General features: G+C 38.7%; 1 protein-coding gene across 1 annotated transcript in view; it reads left to right on the top strand.

Annotated features, from left to right (window-relative positions):
- Nucleotides 1-22,621, top strand: part of WDR49 (WD repeat domain 49) — a gene marked incomplete at both ends in the record, with an annotated part of 136,072 nt that overhangs the window by 66,875 nt on the left and 46,576 nt on the right. Inside the window, 4 exons of the mRNA XM_079767267.1 lie at nt 3,783-3,947; nt 7,632-7,747; nt 18,887-19,017; nt 21,315-21,413. Of these exons, the coding sequence (XP_079623393.1) occupies nt 3,783-3,947; nt 7,632-7,747; nt 18,887-19,017; nt 21,315-21,413 (511 nt within the window). The remainder of the gene's footprint in view (nt 1-3,782; nt 3,948-7,631; nt 7,748-18,886; nt 19,018-21,314; nt 21,414-22,621) is intronic.

The raw sequence follows: 22,621 nt of genomic DNA, 5'->3' as shown, positions 1-22,621 counted from the left end.
GGGCCAGGGGACCTGAGACTGTGCCCCCCACCTGATGGGGCTAGACGGGGGACCTGAGGCCACCCCCCCCCCCCACCCTGGCAGCAGGCTGGGGGACCAGAAGTTGTGCCGGGGCACCTGAGGCTATGCCCTCCACCTAGCGGGGCTTGATGGAGGACCTGAGGCTGTGCCCCCCACCCTGCGGGGCTTGACAGGGGAGGGGCTGGATGGGTCTGAGTCTCTCGTGATTTCGAGGCACGCGCAGGTGGGCGGGGACTTGACGCTTGGTCCCATGGCGCGCCCCAGACTCTGACAGGAGGGAGATTTTTATATAAATTTCACTAATTTTTTTCATCTCGGACACTTCTATTATAGAGAAAGGGCAAATAGCACTATTAAAATATTTCCTCTAATTCCCTTTTAATGTGCATGAATTTCGTGCACCGGGCCACTAGTAGAAATAATAAAATTCTTCACAACCTTTAACTTTTTCTTAAAATACCACTTTTCAAATTTTTTCATTTTGTCTTCAATGAATGCAATCCAAATTTCTAAGCAATTACAGTATGAGAAAAATTCACAAGTATATAATTTGAAATCTTAATGTACATCTACAAATCTGGTTTCTAAAATTACAATTGTCTATATTCCCTGTCATGGTTGGAAGAAAGCAATATATTAAATACTTTGTAATTGATTTGGATATAAGAAGTGATATCAGCTCAAATTAAAGGTCAGACAAATAAAGCTTTAATTGGAATAGTAACACCAGCTAATTTTTATGCTTGTTTATTGTATGGCATGCTCTGTGTTTTGTAAACAGCTTTTTTATATCTCTCAAATACAGTTTGAGATAGTTACTATGATTCTCTCTAGTTTATAGGTGGGGAAACTAGAGCTTAGAAAGATTGAATAATGAGCCAAGATCAGATAACTGACATCCAAACTAAGGCACCCTGGTTCCAGGCCCAGGGCTCTTAACGACCATCTATATGCACAAACTAAAGCAAACAGAAATACAGTCAGTTACTTGGAATGATCCTTAAAGTACAGTCACACTATTTCAAAGATCCAGGTCATTTGTCCTAGAAATTACACTATCATTTAACAAAGGTAATTAAATATGTAAGCTATCTTTGATTTCACTAAGAGAAAATGTGTATAAAAATAGAATTGCTGCCCAACTGATGTGGCTTAATGGTTGAGTGTCAACCTATGAACCAGGAGGTCATGGTTTGATTCCTGATCAGGGCATAAGCCTGGGTTGCAGGCTTGTTCCCCTATAGAGGGCATGCAGGAGGCAGCCAATCAATGATTCTCTCTCATCATTGATGTTTTTATCACTCTCTCCCTCTCTCTCTCTCTGGAGTCAATAAAAATATTTTAAAAAGTAGTATTACATCATTTGAGAAATTAACTGATTCTGAGTTGTAATTTCAGGAAAAAAGACTATGAGAGATTGTATGCTCATGATCATTTCTTTGCTGGGTTATAAATGTTGCTAATTGGTGGCCTTTATTTCCCAGTTCCTCTTCTCCATTTATCTCCAGAACTGTCTTTGGTGCGCATTTCTTACCTGGACTATTACAGCAGCCTCCTGTTCTCCACACTGTCACCAAAGGTGTCTTCACAAACCAACCAACAAAATATGTTATATGACTCTCCTTTTTATTAAGAACAAAGCAATTGTTCTTTATTTTATTTTGAGTCACAGACCCTATCGACAGTCCAATGAAAGCTGTAGACTGTTTCTGAGTAAAAAGAACTTTATATAAATTATTCATTATTCTCTGGCATAGCTTGTTAGGGATTTCAAATATCTACCACCAGCCTGCTTCCTCATCCGATATTCCATCATTTATCCCATCATCTGTATCCTGGTTTCATCACATTTCTATTGTTTTTGTCATGCTTGGAATATTCTCCAAGTTCTCTCTTCTACGCATTCTGTTAACTCTCTGGAATACAATGCTGGAATAGCGGAAGGCCTTGTGATGTGTCTGCCATGGGCAGCCTTTAAACCTCATTCTATAAGCTTGGGACTAGTATCTAGCTACTTAGAATCTCAATTTTATCACTGGTAGATGAGGGTGGTAACGATATTTATTTATACCCATCTTCAATCTGGATTGATCATCCTCACCTTTTATTCCCTACCTCCCACCCCAGTGAGTGGATTTTGGGTTCCTTTCTGTGCCCCACAGCACCCAGGATGATACCTCTGAACCTGTAGCATTACTTGGCATTTTCTGTTTCCTGTATGTTTTTCCATCTCGAGAAGTTGTTCTTAATCCAGATTGCACACTTAAGTAATGTGGGAAGCTCTATAAAAAATGTCCCTCCTTGCCCTAGCTCGTTTGGCTCAGTGGATGGAGTGTCGGAAGGGTCCCGGGTTTGATTCTGGTCCATGTGTCTCTCTCACATTGATGTTTCTCTCTCTCTGTCTCTCCCCCTCCCTTTCACTCTCTAAAAATCAATGGAGAAATATCTGTGGGTGAGGATTAACATAAAGTAAATAAGTAAATAAAAAATACCCCTCCTTGGTCCAATTAAATTAGAGTCTGTGGCATGGTATGCAGTCATGGTTTATAAAGTTCCCCAGGTGATTTTCATGGTCAAGCCTAGACTACAGACTCCTTGAGGGCAGGGATTCATCAGTGAACCCACTTCTATCATAGAGCTGCGCACTGAACGTCCACTCAGTGCATACCCTAGAATGAATGAATGCGTGTATGCATCATGGCCAGCTGCTGTCCAGGCCTTATACAGTTGATAAACTTTAACCCATTTAATTATGAAAATGTAACACTTTAACCCATTTAATTATGAAAATGCAACACTCACATTTAACATATTTTTAATAAATTTACATTTATGCAATGGTAATCAATACTTAAGCAGATAAAGGCATGCTTTAAGTTTTCTCAGAGTAGATGTTGCTTCAGGCAACTTTTTAATCTATACATTCATATGGTTAGTGGTTCTTGTTTTTTCATTCTTTGGGTCTGAAAGTACTGTTGGTGAGATGGTTTTATAAATCTCTTAAAGGGTGCTTAAATGCTTAGAGCTGAAATTAGTGGCCTGCCTGCCACTATAAGATTTCACACTGTTGGGTTTCTATATATAATTCTATCCTGACTAGCATTTATTTTGTTGCCTTTCTCTTAGGGGTGTATATGCAGATTTATATTTAACCTTCCTGTGTTCTTTCTTTTTAGTGACCCATCAATAATAGTGTTTGGCTGTAAAAATATACACAGTACCTTGAGAAAGGAAGAAGAAAGGGACTAATAGCATTAAAAGCAATAGCACTAGCAATTTGTTGAAATTAACTTTTCCCCATAATGGCAAGCAGTGCTTTCTTTTCTGAATGCCAAATGGAAACTGATATATAATAAAATGTGTCTTTTCATATAGTAAATAGTGTCAGATCACCATGACTACTAAAATCAACTTTCTCATTTAAATGCAAAAGATTTGTAAGTTTATTTTCAGTAGGATTCGATTTCAGGATGGCCTCTAGACACTAAGCTGAATGGTGGGTAAGGGAAGTAGATTCCTATCTTTTCTCATAGAGAATCATGACCTTATTATCTCAGTTCTGGCCTAGAAATTAAAATGTTATCGGCTAAAAAAAAAAAAAAAAAAAAAAAGAAAGAAAGAAAGAAAATACATTACAAAAATGTCTCTAACTGTTAGGGGATCCCAGCATGGAAAATGCACAGGTTAGATAGTTTTATTGCAATAACAATGATAGATTCTGGGACTATATTTAATTTCTTTACAATGTTATTTTCTCTTAGGTAATCAGCTCTGATGTGGGGTCAACAGTTTGCTTCTGGATGATAGACACTGGGCAGAAAATCAAACAATTTACTGGTTGTCATGGAAATGCAGAAATCAGCACTATGGCCCTTGATGCAAATGAGACACGGCTTTTGACTGGCAGCACAGATGGAACCGTTAAGGTAGGAAGACAGTTCCTACCAGACAAGAGGGGGACACAATACTGTGAGAGGAAACACAGTGTTGGCTATATTTATTTGTGGTTGTTTTTTTTTTGGCCTTGCAAGAAGAGAGATGAGACACGGTAAGAAGAGCTAAAGAACCAAGCCATCTAATAACAAAGCTGTTAGGAAAATAAAATTCTGTGGAAAAATGAATAAATGTTTTTTCTGAATAAATGATTTAGAATGAAAGCACAACTTGGCTTTCTTATTTCAGAAAGCTTTTTCCAGTGCTCTGGGTAGAGGACTACTTTGGGGAATAAGAGGCCTGCATAATTTCCATGTGCTTCAGCTAATGTCTCTAGTTTCCTTTTCCTCGATTTATAAAATGAGAAATCAGGGCAAGTAAGCAAACTTTTCAGCATGGCATAGATGCAACGTTTCCAGAAAATTAATATTTTAGAATCACCCCATTTTGTAATTTTTATTTTTATGTAAAGGTGAGGTAGTGAAGAAAGGAGAAAAAAACAATCATAAACCTATTTATTATTTATCTTACACTCACACGATTTTATGCTTTCGGCCTTTTCTTTATTTTGCAACTATTATTAATTTCTTCTGGGAGAAAGATGATACTATTTTACTTTGCAAAAAAATGATCAAATTTTTATGCCAAGTTAGATACAATCTGAAATCATGTCCGTCAGTGAATCTTCCCTGCTTCCCCGGGCTCTGAGAGTAATGACAGTGTTTGATTGGAGATGACTTGTGACATTCTGAATAAGCTTTAAATGGCTTGCAAACGTCTGTCATATCTGGAGTCATGCGGGTGTTAATTAGATGTCCCTTCCATGATAGGATGTCTGATGCGTTCAGGGTAAGGGACACTATCTGGATATGTAGGTATCATATCATGGAAGTTGGAGGCAAGTTTGCAGGAGGATTGCAGGATGCTAATGGCCAGTGGGAAGGAGGTGCTATGGCATGTTACAGTGAAAATCTCTGGGAATCAGCAGAATTTGATCAACCTCTGGGAAGGTTAATGGGTGACGTATGGACTGGGAGCTTGGATTTAAGCAAAACAGACTCATTCATGGAAGGACTGACTGGTAAAAGGTGTGAAGGTAATGGAATAATCCCAACCCTATTAGTCAAGGTGGAAATAAAATAACAATAACTGAAAATGGAGTAATAGACAGAGGCTTAACAAAAGGAACAAGCAAGTATCCTCACTACTAGTCCTGGGGAATGAGACAGAACTGGAAAACAAGGGAAGTGGATTAGGTTCCCTTTACTCCTGTCATGGAAAGTAACCATCCAGAGTAGGGCAGACTTATAAATGGTTGCTAAAATGGTCCCAGCTAAGGGACGTGGTAGATTCTGGGGGAGTCACACCTTTACAATACCTATTTGTGGTATTATTTTAGGTGGGCTTGGTTAGGAGCCACGGGTAGAAGAAAACAGAGTGACATGGGTGAGAAGATGTGCACGGTTCTGTCTCCGCTCAAGCCTTGACATCTTAGAAGCTAATGTGAATTTAGTAGTATAATCTCAGCTTTTGAAGGTACATTTATCTTTATCACAATAGCACAACAGAATTCTGAAATTTGGTAACCTCTACATAGGACACATAAATCAGGGCTGAGCTATAGTGGCTGTATTTATGAAGAAACAAGAATGAATGACATTTTTCAATCTCATTTATCATTCGGCATCTAAACCCAATACCTCTGTAATAAAGATTTAAAAGTATTGCCCTATTTATCAAGGTTTTGAAGTGTCTGTTTTTTTTTAATTAAGGTTTTGAATAATTAATGCATGCGTATAATAACATTTAAAATATAAAATAGATGTAAAGTGAAAAGAAAGTCCTTCACCCTTGTTTCCAGCTCCATACTGTGCCTGCCACTGTTCCCAGTTTCTTATGCATGCTGCTAGCCTCTGAGCACCACCTCTTTCTCAATGGCAGCTCACTGTCCATGCTGTTCTGCATTTTGTGTTTTCCTGTCTTGGACATTGATTCATATGAATAAAAACAATAGTCATAATGTTAGCTAATATTTAGTTCATGCTTACTAGTGCTATGAACCAGGAACTTTCCTAGCACTGCACACACACACACACACACACACACACACACAATGGTTGTTGCTTTTATTTTCTCAGTTTTACAGATGAGAAAACTGAAGCCCAAGGAGATAAAGCGACTTGCTTAAGATTCCACAGCTGGTTTAGTTTGGGCTGAGCTTAGACACATGAGGTGACTCATTCTTCTTAATGGCTACATTATATATCACTGTATAGATATTCCATATTCTGATGCTCAGTCTCTTATTAACTAACTTATAAATGGATTAAAATCTTTAGCTTTTTTAAACAACTAGAGGCCCGGTGCACGAAATTCATGCATGGTGGGGGGAGGTGTGTCCCTCAGCCCAGCCTGCACCCTTTCCAAACTGGGAGTCCTTGAGGGATGTCCAACTGCCAGGTGGGATCGGGCCTAAATGGGCAGTCAGACATCCCTCTCATAATCCAGAACTGCTGGCTCCCAACTGCTTGCCTGCCTGCCAGCCTGACTGCCCCTAACTGCTTCTGCCTGCCAGCTTGATCACGCCCTAATCACTCCCTGCCAGGCTGATTGACGCCTAACTGCTCCCCTGCCGGCCTATTGCCCCTAACTGCCCTTCCCTGCCAGCCTGGTCAACCCTAAATTTCCTTTGCTGCAGGCCTGGTCCCCCCAACTGCCCTCCCCTGCAGGCCTGATTACCCACAACTGCCCTCCCTTGCAGGCCTAGTCCCTTCCAACTGCCCTCCCCTGCTGGCCATCTTGTGGTGGCCATCTTGTGTCCACATGGGGCGGCATTCTTTGACCACATGGGGGCAGCCATCTTGTGTGTTGGAGTGATGTTCAGTTTGCATATTACTCCTTCATTAGATAGGATGTTTCAAGAATATTCTCCAAATTAGGCCATTTCACACATTTGAGTGTCTCTCTGTGTAATGACTTTCTTGAAGTTGAATTTTTGAGTCAAAGATGATATGCATTTTAAGTTTGACAGAATGCCAGCTTGCCCTTTGTGCATGATGTACCAACAATGTCTCATAGCAAGGCATAGTTTTAACTGCTTGGGACCTAATTACATTCTCTCTTAAAGTATACCCATTGGGTCTACGTCCTCACCAATGCCCGAGTGGAGTAATCTAGAATTGCCTGTGCTTCCATAAGACTGAGTTCTAGCACCCGCTATCAACAAGATGTTTTGTGGGCAGATGATGGAAAACTTGGTACAATGATCACTGTGTTTCAGGCTCTGTATTAGATGATTAAAATTCCAAACGCCCCTGAGGAGTAATGTTAGAGAGACATACTTAGAGTGAGAAACAGGATTTCAACAAACTCCAAAATGGGGCTCTTCATGATTTCAACTTGCCACCCCCTTAAAAATACACACTAATTTATTAGCCTTTGAATCAAACATTATTAGAATAAACTGGTAGTATTACACATAGAGTAATACATATAATGGCTAAATTTCATTAGTGAGGGGATTTTCTTGAATTATTACATATTCTGAGTGAATCAACCCTAGTCCAGAATGGAAACACAAACATTTAGAATAATCTTATTACATTGTGCTGTTTCACTCATTGAAGAAGACTTTTTCATTTTTTGTCTCAAAGGTGATTTTAATTTTTGTCTTAAAGGTGTGGGATTTCAATGGATATTGTCACCACACACTAAATGTTGGAAAAGAGGGAGTTGTGGAGATTTCACAGATCCTGGTTCTTAAGAAGACAATACTGGTTACAGGCTGGGACAGGTATGATGTGCTTCACACAAAACTACAGGAAGAATGTTCTTATTTGAATCAAAATATAAAAGAAAAAAGAACATAGAAATCTTGACTGATTCTGAGTCATTGACTTTCAGGTAACCTAGGTGAGTGAAACTGTTTGGAATTGACTGACTGCTTAGTGACTATACTATTATAAGATTGTATCGCTTGAGCAACTTTAAGAATTGTTTTAGGGCTTTCTCCTGGCTTTGGGAACCTTCCTTTTCCTTTAACCATTCCAGGTAGGGACATAATACCACATTCTGAGTATTAACTCCAAAAGTTTCCCAAATGTGATAGGCAATAAATTCTTAATGTGTAAATTACATTCTCTCAAGTATAAAAGGAGCTCATTCCTTCTTCTCGTGTTGCTTATTTTAAATTGCAGCACAAGAGGGAAATAGCCCACTGAATTCTGTGTTAGTACCTCCTTCATCTTAGTGCAGAGAGGCCCTTTCACAGCCCACTTACTGTTCTCAAGGAGCTATTCTTCCATTTCATTACCAGGGAAATTACTTTTCTTTCCTTTTTTTCCTGAGAGAACTAAGGGATCATGAACAGAGTCTTTTCTATGGCGTTGTATAAGCACTAGGAAAATTAAAGTGCTATGTTTTGAAAATATATTGTCCATAAATTCAACATTTCACAAAATATTGCTCTAATAGGTAATTTGCCCAGCATTCTTCACTATAGAATTATGATCTGAAGGGTTTGAAGCTAGGATTAAACAGATTTTATACCTAGAAAGCTAGCAGTACATACTTGGGGATTTTTATCAATCATATGAAAGGCTTTTCTTCTAACGCAAATGTGCATATGCAGACAAGCTGAGTGCCACACACAGCTCAGTTTCAGGGGAAGTTTGATTATAAGGAAGGAAATATAGACCAGATTATTCTACTTGATATTAAGAACTAATTCAATCATCCTCAAATTTGAAAGACAAGGCTTCTTTACATCCCTGGGAGCAATCCTGATCCATTAACGACTCATAACTGTTCCAATAGACTATGGCCTAATGATCTCTATAATTAGGTTGTGGCAGTGAATAACATTTAATTCTCTAATATCATGGCAGGGTAGATGTGTAGTATACAGCTGACCCAATTTAAATTTGGAACAGAACAAAAAAAATTTTAAAAATTAATCAGTGTAATTTACAACTGTAGATATACCATTTTCTTAATTATATTTTTAAGATCTCCATAGTTAGAAATTAGCATCACATGTAAGTTTTTTTTATTTTATTATTGCTACAGGGAAAAAATTTAAAAGATGATATATGTAGTCATCTGAAAATGGTTTAAAGGAACATCCAATTTTCTGGTCTATCTTTGTGGATGATCATGTTCTGTAATCTTGGGGAGGAAGCTTTGGAAATGAGAGGAGGAAAAGTTATCATTCTTCCCATTTTCCTCCATTTATTCCATCTTCCACAAGGTGGTCAAGACTTGAATCCCTTAGTTGGAATTGAAAGCTAAAAAAATGTATTTTCAATGACTTCATGTCACTTTATATTGTTGGATTTAAAAAATATATTTTCTAAGTCAGAGGCCTTATGTTAGAGGGGTTGCTGGAGGATCTTTGGGGGGATCTTTTTACCAGGAGGCATTTGACAAAAGAAGCAAGAGTATTGGTCAACTATTTGGTAATAACTTTGGAAGGATGGTCCATTATGTCAATCTATATATATATAAAAGCCTAAGCAACCGTTGCAACCGAAACAACCGAATGGACAACCAAACAGGCTGCATGGGGTAACCAGGCCAGCATGGGGGGCAGTTAGGGGTGATCAGGCCGGCAAGGGAGGGGGGGCAGTAAAGGGCGACCAGGCTGGGGGTGGGGGCAGTTGGGAGCAACCAGGCAGGCAGGCAGGTGAGCAGTTAGGAGCCAGTGGTCTTGGATTGTGAGAGGGATGTCCCAGATTAGAGAGGGTGCAGGCTGGGCTGAGGGGACCCCCTCCCCCATGCACGAAGTTCGTGCACTGGGCCTCTAGTTCCTTAATAGTTTAGTGATTAGAGAAGAAATAACTAGAAGACTGACAGCTCATTAAGCTTTCCTTAAAACCCAGAGGAAACTGTTAAGCTGAAGCTTTAACTTCAGGCTCTATCTAAAAGAGCCATGTTTGCTAATTTTGCCCAGGATGGAATAAGAATTCCACTTATTTAGTTAAGTAGATAAACATACCACCTCATCTATTTTATCCATAGAGCTTTGTAGCACTCAGCACTTGACACGCATTATCTAATTTAAACCTTGGCTTCACCTTGGAAGGTATGAGATATTTTATAGATATGTCAAATCTCTATCTTTAGCTCTTATCTCTCTAATCTCACTTTCCTGGGTGTGTCTAACTGCAATCCAAAAATCAACATATCCTAAACTAAATGCATTATTTATTCTCCTCTCCAAAACCTGCTTCTTCTCTTACATTCAGAGCCTCAGTTAATAGCCAGAGACTTTGGTTTTTCCTTCTCACTCAACTTTACCACCAAGTAGTCACTAAGCCTTATCCATTTTATATTCTAAACTAGAGGCCTGGTGCACAAAATTTGTGCACAGAGGTGTGTGTGTGTGTGTGTGTGTGTGTGTGTGTGTGTGTGTGTGTCCCTCAGCTCAGCCTACACCCTCTCCAATCTGGGACCCCTCGAGGGATGTCCGACTGTCTGATCGCAGTGGGATCAGGCCTAAACGGGCAGTCGGCGATCCCTCTCACAATCCAGGACTGCTCTCTCCCAACCTCTCGCCTGCCTGCCTGCCTGATTGCCCCTAACCACTCAGCTTCCAGCCTGATTGACACCTAATTGCTCCCCTGCTGGCCTGGTCACCCCTAACTGCCCTCCCCTGCAGGCCTGGTTGTCCCTAACTGTCATCCCCTACAGGTCTGGTCACCCCCAACTTCCTTCCCCTGCTGGCCCAGGTCACCCCTAACTTCCCTCCCTTACCAGCCTCGTTGCCCCTAACTGCCCTCCACTGCAGGCCCGGTTGTCCCTAACTGCCCTCCCCTGCTGGCCCAGTCACCCCTAACTGCCCTCCCTTGCCAGCCTAGTTGCCCCTTACTGCCCAACCCTGCTGGCCCAGTCACCCCTAACTGCCCTCCCCTGCAAGCCTGATTCCCCCCAACTTCCCTCCTCTGCCGGCCCAGTCACCCCTAACTGCCCTCCCCTGCTTGCCTGATTGCCCACAGATGCCTTCCCCTCCAATCTGTGGAGGCCATCTTGTGTCCACATAGGGGCAGCCATCTTTAACCACATGGGGGTGGCCATCTTGTGTGTTGGAGTGACAGTTAATTTGCATATTACCTCTTTATTATATAGGCTATTTCTCAAACCTGTTCTCCTCACTACTACAACTATATAATTCAGAGCATCATTTCCACATATATGAATGTCACAGCCTTCTAATTTGTCCTTTCCTCTAGTAATGCCCTCCTTTACCTCTTAAATAGATACTGAACATTTTAGCTACAATGATTTCTTTCTACACTGCATTCTGTCAATGTCACTTCCTTGTTTGACACCTTTCAGAGTGTCTACATAATAAATTGAAGTCCCCACCAGCTTGGACCTATTCTTAGTTTCATTCTCACTCATTCTCCTGTGCATTCTAAACTCAAGGAGCAACCTACTGTCAGGATGTTCCCAAACAAATTCACTGTTTCACACCTCCTTGTTGTTATTCTCTCCCTTTTCCAAGCATTTTCTCATGTGGCTGTTGTGCTTTCCTAATTCAAGTCTCGTTCACATATCTTCCCCACCAGGATATCTCTACTCCCAGGATAGAAATATGCCTCCTTTTTGGTATTTGTGCTCTCTAGCTTCCTGCACTTCATCTAACATAAGAATAGAATACATATCATTGAGCACCCAATAGATAGATAGATAGATGATAGATAGATAGATAGATATAGTATGTATATTTATATAATGTCTAGTGCTTAACAGATACTCATGATATTTAGTTATATAACAATGTTTATTGACTAGACAAGGAACCTGATGATTAGCAAGATTAATTTCCCATTAGTCATACTCTGAATAAAAGGCATGCAGGGTAGGTATTAAAATGCATTCTCTCTTCACAATAAATCAGGAAGCTAAGTGTTACCAACTCTCTTCTATAAGAAAGGAAATGAAGCTTGAAGAAGTTGGGCAACTGGGCCAAGCTTACAGAGCTAATAGGCAGCTGAGTTAGAATTTGACACCAAAGTCCATGCTCTTTCCATTATTTCTGAGTTACAGATGAAGTCGTTAAATCATGGGAAAGCAACTATATTCTTTTAAACAAGTAATTTGATTAAGTAGGTTGATCATATCAATCAAAGGTAATGAATAATTTCTGTGCATTTGAAGAAGTGCATAAAAATGTATTATTAACTTAACAGCACCTTAAAGTTCTAGTGTATCATTATTCCCCCCCCCCCACATCTTTCCCTCAATTATTTTTAAATTGCACCTAAATGAAAAGCATTGAGTTAGAAACTATGATGGACGGAATGTGAAGAAGCATGATCCGTGCTCTCAGTGGTATCACATTCTAATTGGGGAATCAACATATACAAGGCAAGATATGGTAAATGCCACTGTAAAATTATCCTTAAGAAAACTTGAATTAGAAAGCCCATGTTAACTACTTAGAAATACTATAATGCTTATATAGAAAGTATTTCTGTCAGAAAAAGGAAGCCCCAAATTTAGAACTTCTAGAAATATGTTTCTTTTTTAAAAAATATATATTTTATTGATTTTTTACAGAGAGGAAGGGAGAAGGATAGAGATTTAGAAACGTTGATGAGAGAGAAACATCAATCAGCTGCCTCCTGCACACCTCCCACTGGGGATGTGCTCGCGACCAAGGTACATGCCCTTGACTAGAATTGAACCTGGGACCCTTCAGTCTGCAGGCTGACACTCTATCCACTGAGCCAAACCAGTCAGGGCTAGAAATATGTTTCTTATCATTTTAAGCAAAATATACTTTAGAGACATAGGATCAATTATATACCTGGCCATATTTATTTTGGTAAAATTAAGTGACTGAATGATCAATTATCTTTGCATTTGTTTAAAATAGACATGTAATATGTATATTATGGTAAAATAAAATAAATGATCATAACAGTTTAGTATTTTATTCTGCCTTAAAATTCTGATTCTATACTTGTCAACTCTCTATAAAAATAGACTCAGATTCTTATTTTTTCCACTTTATTTCTCTTTTTGTTAAAGGTGAGATCACTGTTTATGAAATTTTTATCCCTTTTAAATACTTAGACCTATACAAACACTGAAAAAAAAAGAGAGAGAGAATCTGTTATATAACTTCAAATAATTATGAAAATATTATTTTTAAAAACTCTCTTTTTTATTGATTTCAGAGAGGAAGGGAGAGGGAGAGAAAGATAGAAACATCAATGATGAGAGAGAGTCATCGATGGGCTGCATTCTGCATGCCTCCCCCCCCCCCCCACCCCACTAGGGATCAAGTTGGCAACCAAGCAACCTACCAGGAATCAAATTGGTAACCTCTTGGTTCCTGGGTCAATGCTCAACAGCTGAGCCACACCCAGCTGGGCTAAAAATATTCTTGATAGCAGCATTCTTCACAGTTTTGTAAAAAAGTAGGTGCTCAAAAACAGCTGTTGATGTAATTTGATTTCTAAATGTATTTTTAAATGAAATGAGATTAGGGATTTAAAGTTCCTCAACAATAAAACTTACCTATCATGAGATATTAAATACTTGATTGCCTTAGTAAGAAACTATAATTCCATGTGATTCAACTGGTTTATATTATTAGGATAAGAATCAGAAGGAAAACTTCCAAAGTTGTGACTTATTCTGAATAACCTTGCTAGATGTCAGGAGGAGGCAGAAATTCACAAATAACCCTCAAATCTATTTTGTGATGGTTTTAGTGTTTACAATTTGACTCCCCAAATTTTAGGGAAATAGTTAAAAATGAACTGATATATAGTAAACTGGTTCTCTGCCTTTGAGATATCCCTTTTTAACCTAAAAGTCAGTACATAGGTCTTATAATTGGATAAGCAATCTCAAAGGGAACACAAAGTTGATTGTGTTTTCTCCAAAAATTTTTACATGATTTAAGTTTTAGTAAAATATATTTTCTTAACCCATTCTCTCTACAAGGTTGTTTCTTAAAACATTTTTTTTTTTTAGTATTTTTCTGGACTTGACAGGAAAAGCTAATTTTGTTCTCACAGAATTGATCATTATATTTAAATTCTGAGTTAGAGATATGGTCATCTTCACAAGATGACACAATGACTTTCAGGATTTCAGATACGAGTTGTGAAATGGAACTGGTAAAGTCCTTCAATGTCAGAAAGAACAATCTCAGACTCTGAAAATGGCCTTAAAATTGGCTCATTATGTACTTTAATTTTACTCTTGGCAAAAGTATAAACTTAAAAAAGTTATATGTGAAATGGACAAAGTAAGAAATACAGTGCGGATTCTGAAGGTATTTTAAGGATAGCTGTCATTTCAGGTTGAGATTTTAAGGGAAAGGTGGCAGCTAATTAGTTTCTTGAGGTTTTGACACACAAGGTCAAATATCAGAAGTGCTTCTTTTTGCACCATCTTATGAAAAGGATTTTGTGCCTTTGGGTGGTACTCCCTAACCACATCTAGTTAATATGGGTATCTTGGGGAAAATATATTTGACATTGAATTTTAGCTGAGAAATAATAGAAGAGCTAGAGGATTAACCTCTTCCCTGTCACTCCCACCTCACATTCTCCACTCTCTGTCACTCCTATCTCACATTCTCCATTGAAGGTTAATCTCTTCAATCAAACCAACAGTTAAAGAGAACATTAAAAGTATATACATATAGCCGAAACCAGTTTGGCTCAGTGGATAGAGCGTCAGCCTGTGGACTGGGAGGTCCCGGGTTCAATTCCGGTCAAGGGCATGTACCTTGGTTGCGGGCACATCCCCATTGGGGAGTGTGCAGGAGGCAGCTGATCGATGTTTCTAACTCTCTATCCCTCTCTCTTCCTCTCTGTAAAAACTCAATAAAATATATTTTAAAAAAGTATATACATATACAGCTATAATGATATTAACTGTAATTTCAGAACTGCAAATTACCTTATTTATATTATTACTAGTGTCATGCACATTGAGAGGAAATTAATTAGAAGAAATATTTTAATATCGCTGTTTGCCCTTTCTTTATAATAGAAGTGTCAACCAAATTCACAATCGACAATGACAGATGAAAACACACGTGTGTGATTGGTGCCAGCAAGAGCTTTATATGTATCACACATGCACGAGTTAACTTAGCCTTTTATATATATAAAATAAACTTGCTTAATTAGACCTGTTTTCTGATTTAGCTAAACTTTTTCCAACCCAGTGAAGCACCTCAACTTCTCTTTCAGGTAATTGTCAGCAACACAGCAGTAAATATCAACATGAAGCATATTATTATTGTAGATCACACAGGGAGAACAAAGGGTAAAATAGTTAACTGTAGCAGTGTTTGACTATATTCTGCACAGTGAGAAAACATGAAGTCATTTTCAAGGTCAACCATTTCTTACTTCTTTTCAGTTGGGTCAAGTTTCTAAACTTTCTAAATCTCCATTTTCTGGCTAATGAAAAGAAAATAGTATTCTACCGAGTCTCCTATCTATCTACTCCAGAATTTCTGTGAGGATCAAATGAGATGAGGCACTGGAAAATGCTTTACAGACATTTAGTTAAAGTGCAAAATGTTTGCTATAAAGCAGGTCAGGTTCCTGGGCTGAAGAAACTGCAAGGAGGCTAGTTGCTAGGGAGGGAGAGGAAGCTGGGTGTTGCTATGTACGTCATTACCCAGCACCCACAGCAACCGTTTCCAGGCTGGGCTGGGCTGTGGGCTGCATTTTGCTCCATGGGGTCTTGACAGTGTTGGCTGAGATTTGGTGGGGGTGTCGCTCCAGGGTGGTGGCAGGGCCTGTGTCCCACTTTGGGGAAGCCGAGTGTTGGTTTGTCGGCACCAGGTCCATGGTGCCATTTATTTGTAAATAACCAGTGCGTGTCATGGCAGCTCCTGTGTTGAGCATCTGCCCCCTGGTGGTCAGTGCATGTCATAGCTACCGGTCAGACAGACACTTAGCCTTTTATATATATAGATATAAGAACATATTAAAAGAACATTTATTAAATTATTAAAAAATAGAATTATTTATCCATTGATTCAGAAAATATTTATTAAGTGCCCATTATGTTCTAGGTACTGTTCTAGGAACTGCTGATGAAGAAAGGAACAAAGTCCCTGCTTCCCTAGGCTTTATGTATGGCAGAATAAATGGAAAATAAACAGGCAAATAAACATAGACCACAATATCATATACAGATAATGTAATAAAGAAAAATTATGTAGGTGAGGATGAGATACTCAAGGAGTCTTTAGGATCATCAGAGAAGATTTACTTGAGGAAGCAACACTTGAGCAGAAATTTTTCATTCAGTCACTTGACAAATATTTATTGAACACTCAATATATATGTCACTATGCTTGCTACTGTGGGGTTGCAGAATAAGACAAGCTCTCTGGCTTCTGAGAACTTACAATCTAGCAGAGGAGTGAAGACTACATAATATCTATTAAAGTGAAATGTGAACAATGTAAGAGGTCAGAAGAGCAAGCTATTTCTTTCAACTCTAGTAATTAAGGAAGCCTACCAGAACAAGATAGGCCTTAGAGAATGGGTGCATGGTTAGTAGATATGGGTCTCTGTGTGAAAGGAAATCCATATAGGGATGGAAGAATGCATCATGCGTGACACAGAGCAGTTAGAAGCATGAAGGGTGCCTAGAAAACAAGAAAGGTGCTTAAAGGAGACCAATAAGAATATTTGGATTGACCAAAAAGGTGAGCTTTGGAAATTTAGCCCCTGAATACTCCTAACCATTCAAAACAGCTCCTGTAAGCAAGAACTTTATTTGAAACCTTATATTCTATCTTTAAAGTCCAGGTGAAACTTGCATTCTATTATATCAATTCATCTATCCCTATTTTAATGTCAAAAATATTTTCTCCAAAACTCTTTGAGTAAAATGAACACTTAGGGGAGGAATTCTGTATATACCCTGTGGCTTCCAGTAGCTCTGTCAAATATTTGGTTAGACATTCATTTGGTTGGACATTCGAATTTTATTTTAAAAAGCAAGGATAGAAGAATAGAGAGAAATTATTCTTAAAAATTTTATTGGACCTAAATATTATTGGGTTTTTAATAATAAGCCCACACATTTGAATTTTTTTTTCATGTAGGAAACTAGAAATGTTTTTCAATAGAGCATGAGCTTTAACTTTGCTCATGCTATCTCCCACTCTGCGTAGAATGCCTTCCTCTTTCAAATCCTACCCATCTATTATGGTTCAGCTCCACTATGACCCCTCCACTCAGCCTTCTGTGATTTCTATACCTGGAATTCCATGGCAGTTGATCAGTAATTCCTTGGCATTTACCACATTTCATTGCATTTTGGTCATTTTATGTTCATGGCTCTATTTCCTGCAGAATAGAGACTTCCACAGAGGAAATAAGAAATGCTTATAGAATAAATGCATTTTAAGAGCTCCCTGAAATGGAATCAGTAATCTAGTAGCAGGATGAAGAGTGTACCAGAGGTGGGTAGTGAAAGTGGTTAAGAGACTGTTACAATCGTTCGACCCTGAGGTAGTGAGCACTGAACTAGGAAGTTGTCACTGGCTGTTACAAGTAAAAAGGAAGAGATAAATATATAACAGCTCACAAAGGTAGAATCTGAGTATTTTACCTCACTGAGAAAGAGAAAGACATGCAGTAGGCTGAAATTATGGTCTATTCACCAAAATAGGGAATTTCAGGAGGGCTGATGTGCAGGGTAGATGAAAACTTTGGATTTTTGCTATGTTGCCAATGTGAGCATTATATGCAACTGCCAACTGGCAAGGGAGAACTATTCAACACTGGAAAAAGTTATAAATGAAGGGAGTTTTAAGAACCATTTATAAGCGAGATTGGAGCTCATGGTGGCCTACAAAATTCCTGAACAAGCTCTTTTGAGTAGAGAGATGGATTGGAAGAATGACAATAAGGAATATCCAGATTAAAAGACGAGAGAAAAAAAAGGAAGGGAAAATAGAGAATAGGGAGTGAAAGTCAGGGAGGCAAGAAGAGAAGCAGGACATACTAGAAACAAGAGTTTATAGGATGCGAAAGCCACATCCATCAGAGTATAAGGAGTTACAATGATAGGACAATTGGGAAACCTTCAGAGCTGTGGGAATAGAAGGAAGATTCTGGGAGATGCTCAGTGAGCTGTGTGTGGCTTCAGAAGGAGGGAAAGGCTTAGTATAGGCTGGTAGCCAGAGTCCAAATCAAGGGGGAACAGGGTGGTAATTAATGCCCTCACAGTTTCGTGCTCCTTACTTCCCCATCAAGCACCAGGCATTTCATTCTCTGCCCATCCTAGCCTGTCCTTAAATTCACCATCAGGACCCCAAGATACTGACCTTCTTAAAATGATTATTTCTGTTCAAAACGTATCTGTCCTGTGTACCATTCCTTTGAAGTGGCATTTTCAAAGTGTGTTCCACAACTGGTAGTTCTTCAAGAAGCTGTATGTGAAAGGACTCTGTGGCCAAGTAAGTCTGGGAAATGCCTCAGGGTATGTTAACAAGTCCTGGATGCTCTGATGAAAAGAAATCTTGTCAGTTTTGTTCCAACTACCAAATACTATGTGTTCACAGACTCATCCTCTTTTTTATTGTCACAGTCACAAAACTCTTAGTGGCTCCAATACAGGGAAACTTTGCCTTAGGGTTCTGGTGATGAATAATTAATCTGATAAGTGCATACATGTTTGGTATTAATGATTGTGAAAGGATAATTAACCTTTAATACTAAGTATTTATAATTTACCAGAGAATTTAATGAGGGTATCCAAGAGAAAATTTAATGTGGGGAGTTCAGTATAATGGATGTCATGTGGGGATTAAATTTTGGATAGTGTAGTATTTTAGGCCTCTCAAGTCACACTGCCCACGTGGACAACAGCTACTCAATATCTCTATTATTTTTAGATCCCCAGCTAAATTTTATATCCTTTTTACTAGGGCTATTACCGTGTTTCGACCTCAGAACTTCAATCAGTTTTTCATCCACCCGGAGGAATGGAAAGGAGGAATACAGCACCGGGATGATATCATTTGTGCTGCATTTTTACCTCCACAAACGCTTGCTACAGGTTAATTAAACCTTCACTTGGCAATCAGTGGTGAAAGTTTGGTTTCTTTTAGCTCATTCACTTAAAAAAAAAACAACCACACACACAAAAAAACAAAAACAAACAAACATAAAAAAACTTTTCCCAACTGCAAAGTGATTAGATTTTTTGAAGAAGCACATTTTTTTTTTTCATTTAAAGCTACTCTTGTTCCTTATTTCTAGGGCACCTGAGCCTGGCTACCTGGCTTTAGATCCTATTTTCACCACTTGCAACTCATGGTATTGGGCAAGTTATTTAGATCAGTTTCTATGTGCCACAGGGCTAACAACAGTTTATCTATATCTTATTTTATAGTGAAGATTGAATAAGATAATCTGTGTAAGGGCTTACCTCAGTGCTCAGCACACAGTAAACTCATCAGTAAATGTTAGCTTTTTAAAAAAAAAATTTAAATTGATTTCAGAGAGCAAGGAAGAGGGAGAGAGAGAGAGATAGAAACATCAATGATGAGAATCATTGATTGGCTGCCTCCCACACGCCCCCTACTGGGGATGGAGCCTGCAACCTGGGCATGTGCCCTGACCGGGAATTGAACTGTGACCTCCTGGTTCATAGGTCAATGCTCAATCACTGAGCCACACCAGCTGGGCGTTAATGTTAACTTTTATTTTTATTGTCCTTTTTCCAGGAGCAGCATTAGGGCTCTTGGATACAAATCACACTTCTGTGGCACTCAGATGTTTTATAATGGGAATGTATTAACCCTTTGGCACAATGTAGTCAAAGTGATATTGGTTAAAGACTGGCTTCATAAAATGTCGACAAATTTAAGCTCTTAAAAGGATCCATGGACAGACTTTGATGTGACATATTAAGGAGAAACAGTCATTATTATATCATTTCTGGCCAAAGAAAACAATTTATAAAGGCAGATCGCACCATGAAATTAACAAGCCCATATTTTGACAGCCTACTCTTTTTTCTTTTTTTAGAATATAAAATGTCATTGATTAAGAGGAATGGAAGCTTACAGGAAAAAAGCCAGGATAGCTATGAAGTGTTGCAATATGAAGTTTACTGATCTATCTACTTAAAGTTGCAGTGTTTTTTAGGACTTTCCTGATTACCTTCCAGCACAGCCAACACTGCTATTCAATTTGCTTTATAGCTGCTGGAAGTCCACCCCCGCAGGGAGTAGCTCATACTGGAGGATAATGGAAACAAGTAATCTGTAAGGCTGTAGAGCTGTTATTCTGAAGTGTCATAAAATACCACTGTAATTGGTGAATAGATAATGTCTTCATTCATTCTCATCCCATCAGTCCTATGTGCAAATGTTTGTTTAAGCCCTTTGAGAGCAGGACATTTCAAAATCATAGGAGAAGATGGGTGCTCTGATGGACAGCTAATCTGTGGAAATATATCATCCTTGGCCAATTTATGAGTTGCACAGGTGGCTCTCCCCAGGACAGGACAGGACTTAGTATGTATTACTCTCTTTTCTCTCCAAATCCCAAGAAAGGCACCGTATGTACACCCCACTCAAACTCAGCTTTTCCCCTGCGCTCTTTACTGGTTATTGACACTCTGCTCAGGAGGGAGCTATCCTCATTGAGCTGCTGAGAGCAGAGACTTGGTCAGACTTAGCCTCAGTAGTTGGGTTTTTCTATGTTCTCTGTGTCGAGCAGTAAGAAAAGACTTTCTGCAGGGAAAACTTTAGGATTGGAGAAAGTAATATGCAACAAATAATACAGGAGGGAGGGAATGAAAAGAAGACACGGGCATCAAGGAAGAGATATGGGAAACAAACCTAGAGAAACTTGATTTGGCTGCCCTCACTCCATAAAAAAAGTATGATAATTATGAACACTTTTTCAGCACTTATAATATGCGAGGCACTATTCTAGGTACTTCTCATTTTGCACACCAACCCTAAGAAATACAATTTTAACCCAATTTTTTAGATGAGGAAATTGTGGCATCATGTAATTAAATAACTTGCCCAAGGTTGCACAGCTAGGAGGTGACAGAATGAGGACTCAAACTCAAGTTGTTTAATTGCAAAGCCCTTATTCTCTAAAATAAAAAGATAGAGTAATTTTTATCACACTTAATGCATACATATGTTTTGAAGATTGTAAGTTCTAAATTTTAATAAAAATAATTGTATTATTCACTTGTCTCCAAAAATAGATGAGTACCTACTATGTGACAGATTCCATGTAAGCTATTATACTAATGACTTCTTCTCATTGCTGTCGCTCATATTCCTCTAACTTTCTGGCAATTTATGTTCTCCATGTTGGTTCATATAGGGAGTTATGATGGGGAAATTGTTCTGTGGAACAACAGCACAGAAAATGCTCACTACGTCCTTCATCCCGATTACCAGAGGCTGCTACAATCAAAATCAGGTGAGTGCAAGTTTGAAACTAAAATAATGTGGCTGAGTCAAGCCACAGCAGGCCTGGTTGTTTATATATGTACTGTTGCAACTTGCTCCTAAATTATAGATGATTGGCTATAAGCGCAAGGGATTAGTGATATCGTTGTCTTGTCAAAGTGACTTTAAAAAATCCTTGCGATTTACTTGGCTTAGCAAATTCTCCTTGGCATGCCATTTTTTTCTCTTTACACTATATCGGTGCTTCTGAATTACTGACAGCAGGGAGCAGGCCTCTCATTTCTATCTAGTTTAGTTGTTGCCAATAAACTTCACCAAATTGCCTTTGAGTGAACCTTGGATACCCCTTGGTAAGAAAATGGGAACTCATGTGCACTTGATTGGCTGCTCAGGCTCAGTCTAGAGCTTGTATCAAATATTATGCCACCTGGAAATCTTAAATTATTTCTTGTTTTAGAAACTTGTGGGAGCGTTAGATGGGAGTATATTGTATTTTATGGGAAGTTAGCAGAACACATGAATATTTTATACTTAAGCAAAATGTCTTGACAATTCCCTTTCACATTTTATTTTAGTTTTGTTAGATACTAAAGGTTCTTCCTTAGACTAATTTATTCGAGTAATGAATATGTCATTTCTCATGGCCCAGCACGGTTCTCTTGTCTCAATTGGATAAACTCACAAAGGCTGAATTGGACCCTAGGAAAAGACTAAGATACAGTTTTTGTTTTTGTTTTTGTGTGTGAAAAGTTGAGGGACTGATTTGATCAGAGTAAAGAAACACAGTTAAGAGATTTAGGACTTACTAGCCTGCAGGTCCCAAATTCTGACCTGCTTTATGTATAAGGAGCTAACTATTAGGGCTCATCTGAATCCTCCATGGAGAGGATGGAATTCTGCCTCTTCCTCTATATCGACCTTCAGGAGAGCACCGTATTGGTCTTATAGCAAACCTAACTGTGGCGACAATTAAAACATAGAGGTAGAAAAGAAGGAAAAGCAGATAGCATCAAGTTTCTAAAAGACACGAGAGGCATTGCTATAGATTTCTTGCCTTAAAAATTTGAAGATACTTCTGTATAGATTTTTCATAAATGTGTGAAGACTATTCATACATTCTAAGATGAATATCCCTAGTTTTTATTAGTGTAGATCGGAGATAGTGTCATGAAATAATCAAAATCCCATTAGGAATGTCCTTTCCAAGGTAACTCACTA

This window comes from Cnephaeus nilssonii (genome assembly GCF_951640355.1).
Source record: "Cnephaeus nilssonii genome assembly, chromosome: 3".
Lineage (NCBI taxonomy): Eukaryota > Metazoa > Chordata > Mammalia > Chiroptera > Vespertilionidae > Cnephaeus > Cnephaeus nilssonii.
This window is presented reverse-complemented; position numbering and strand designations above follow the sequence as displayed.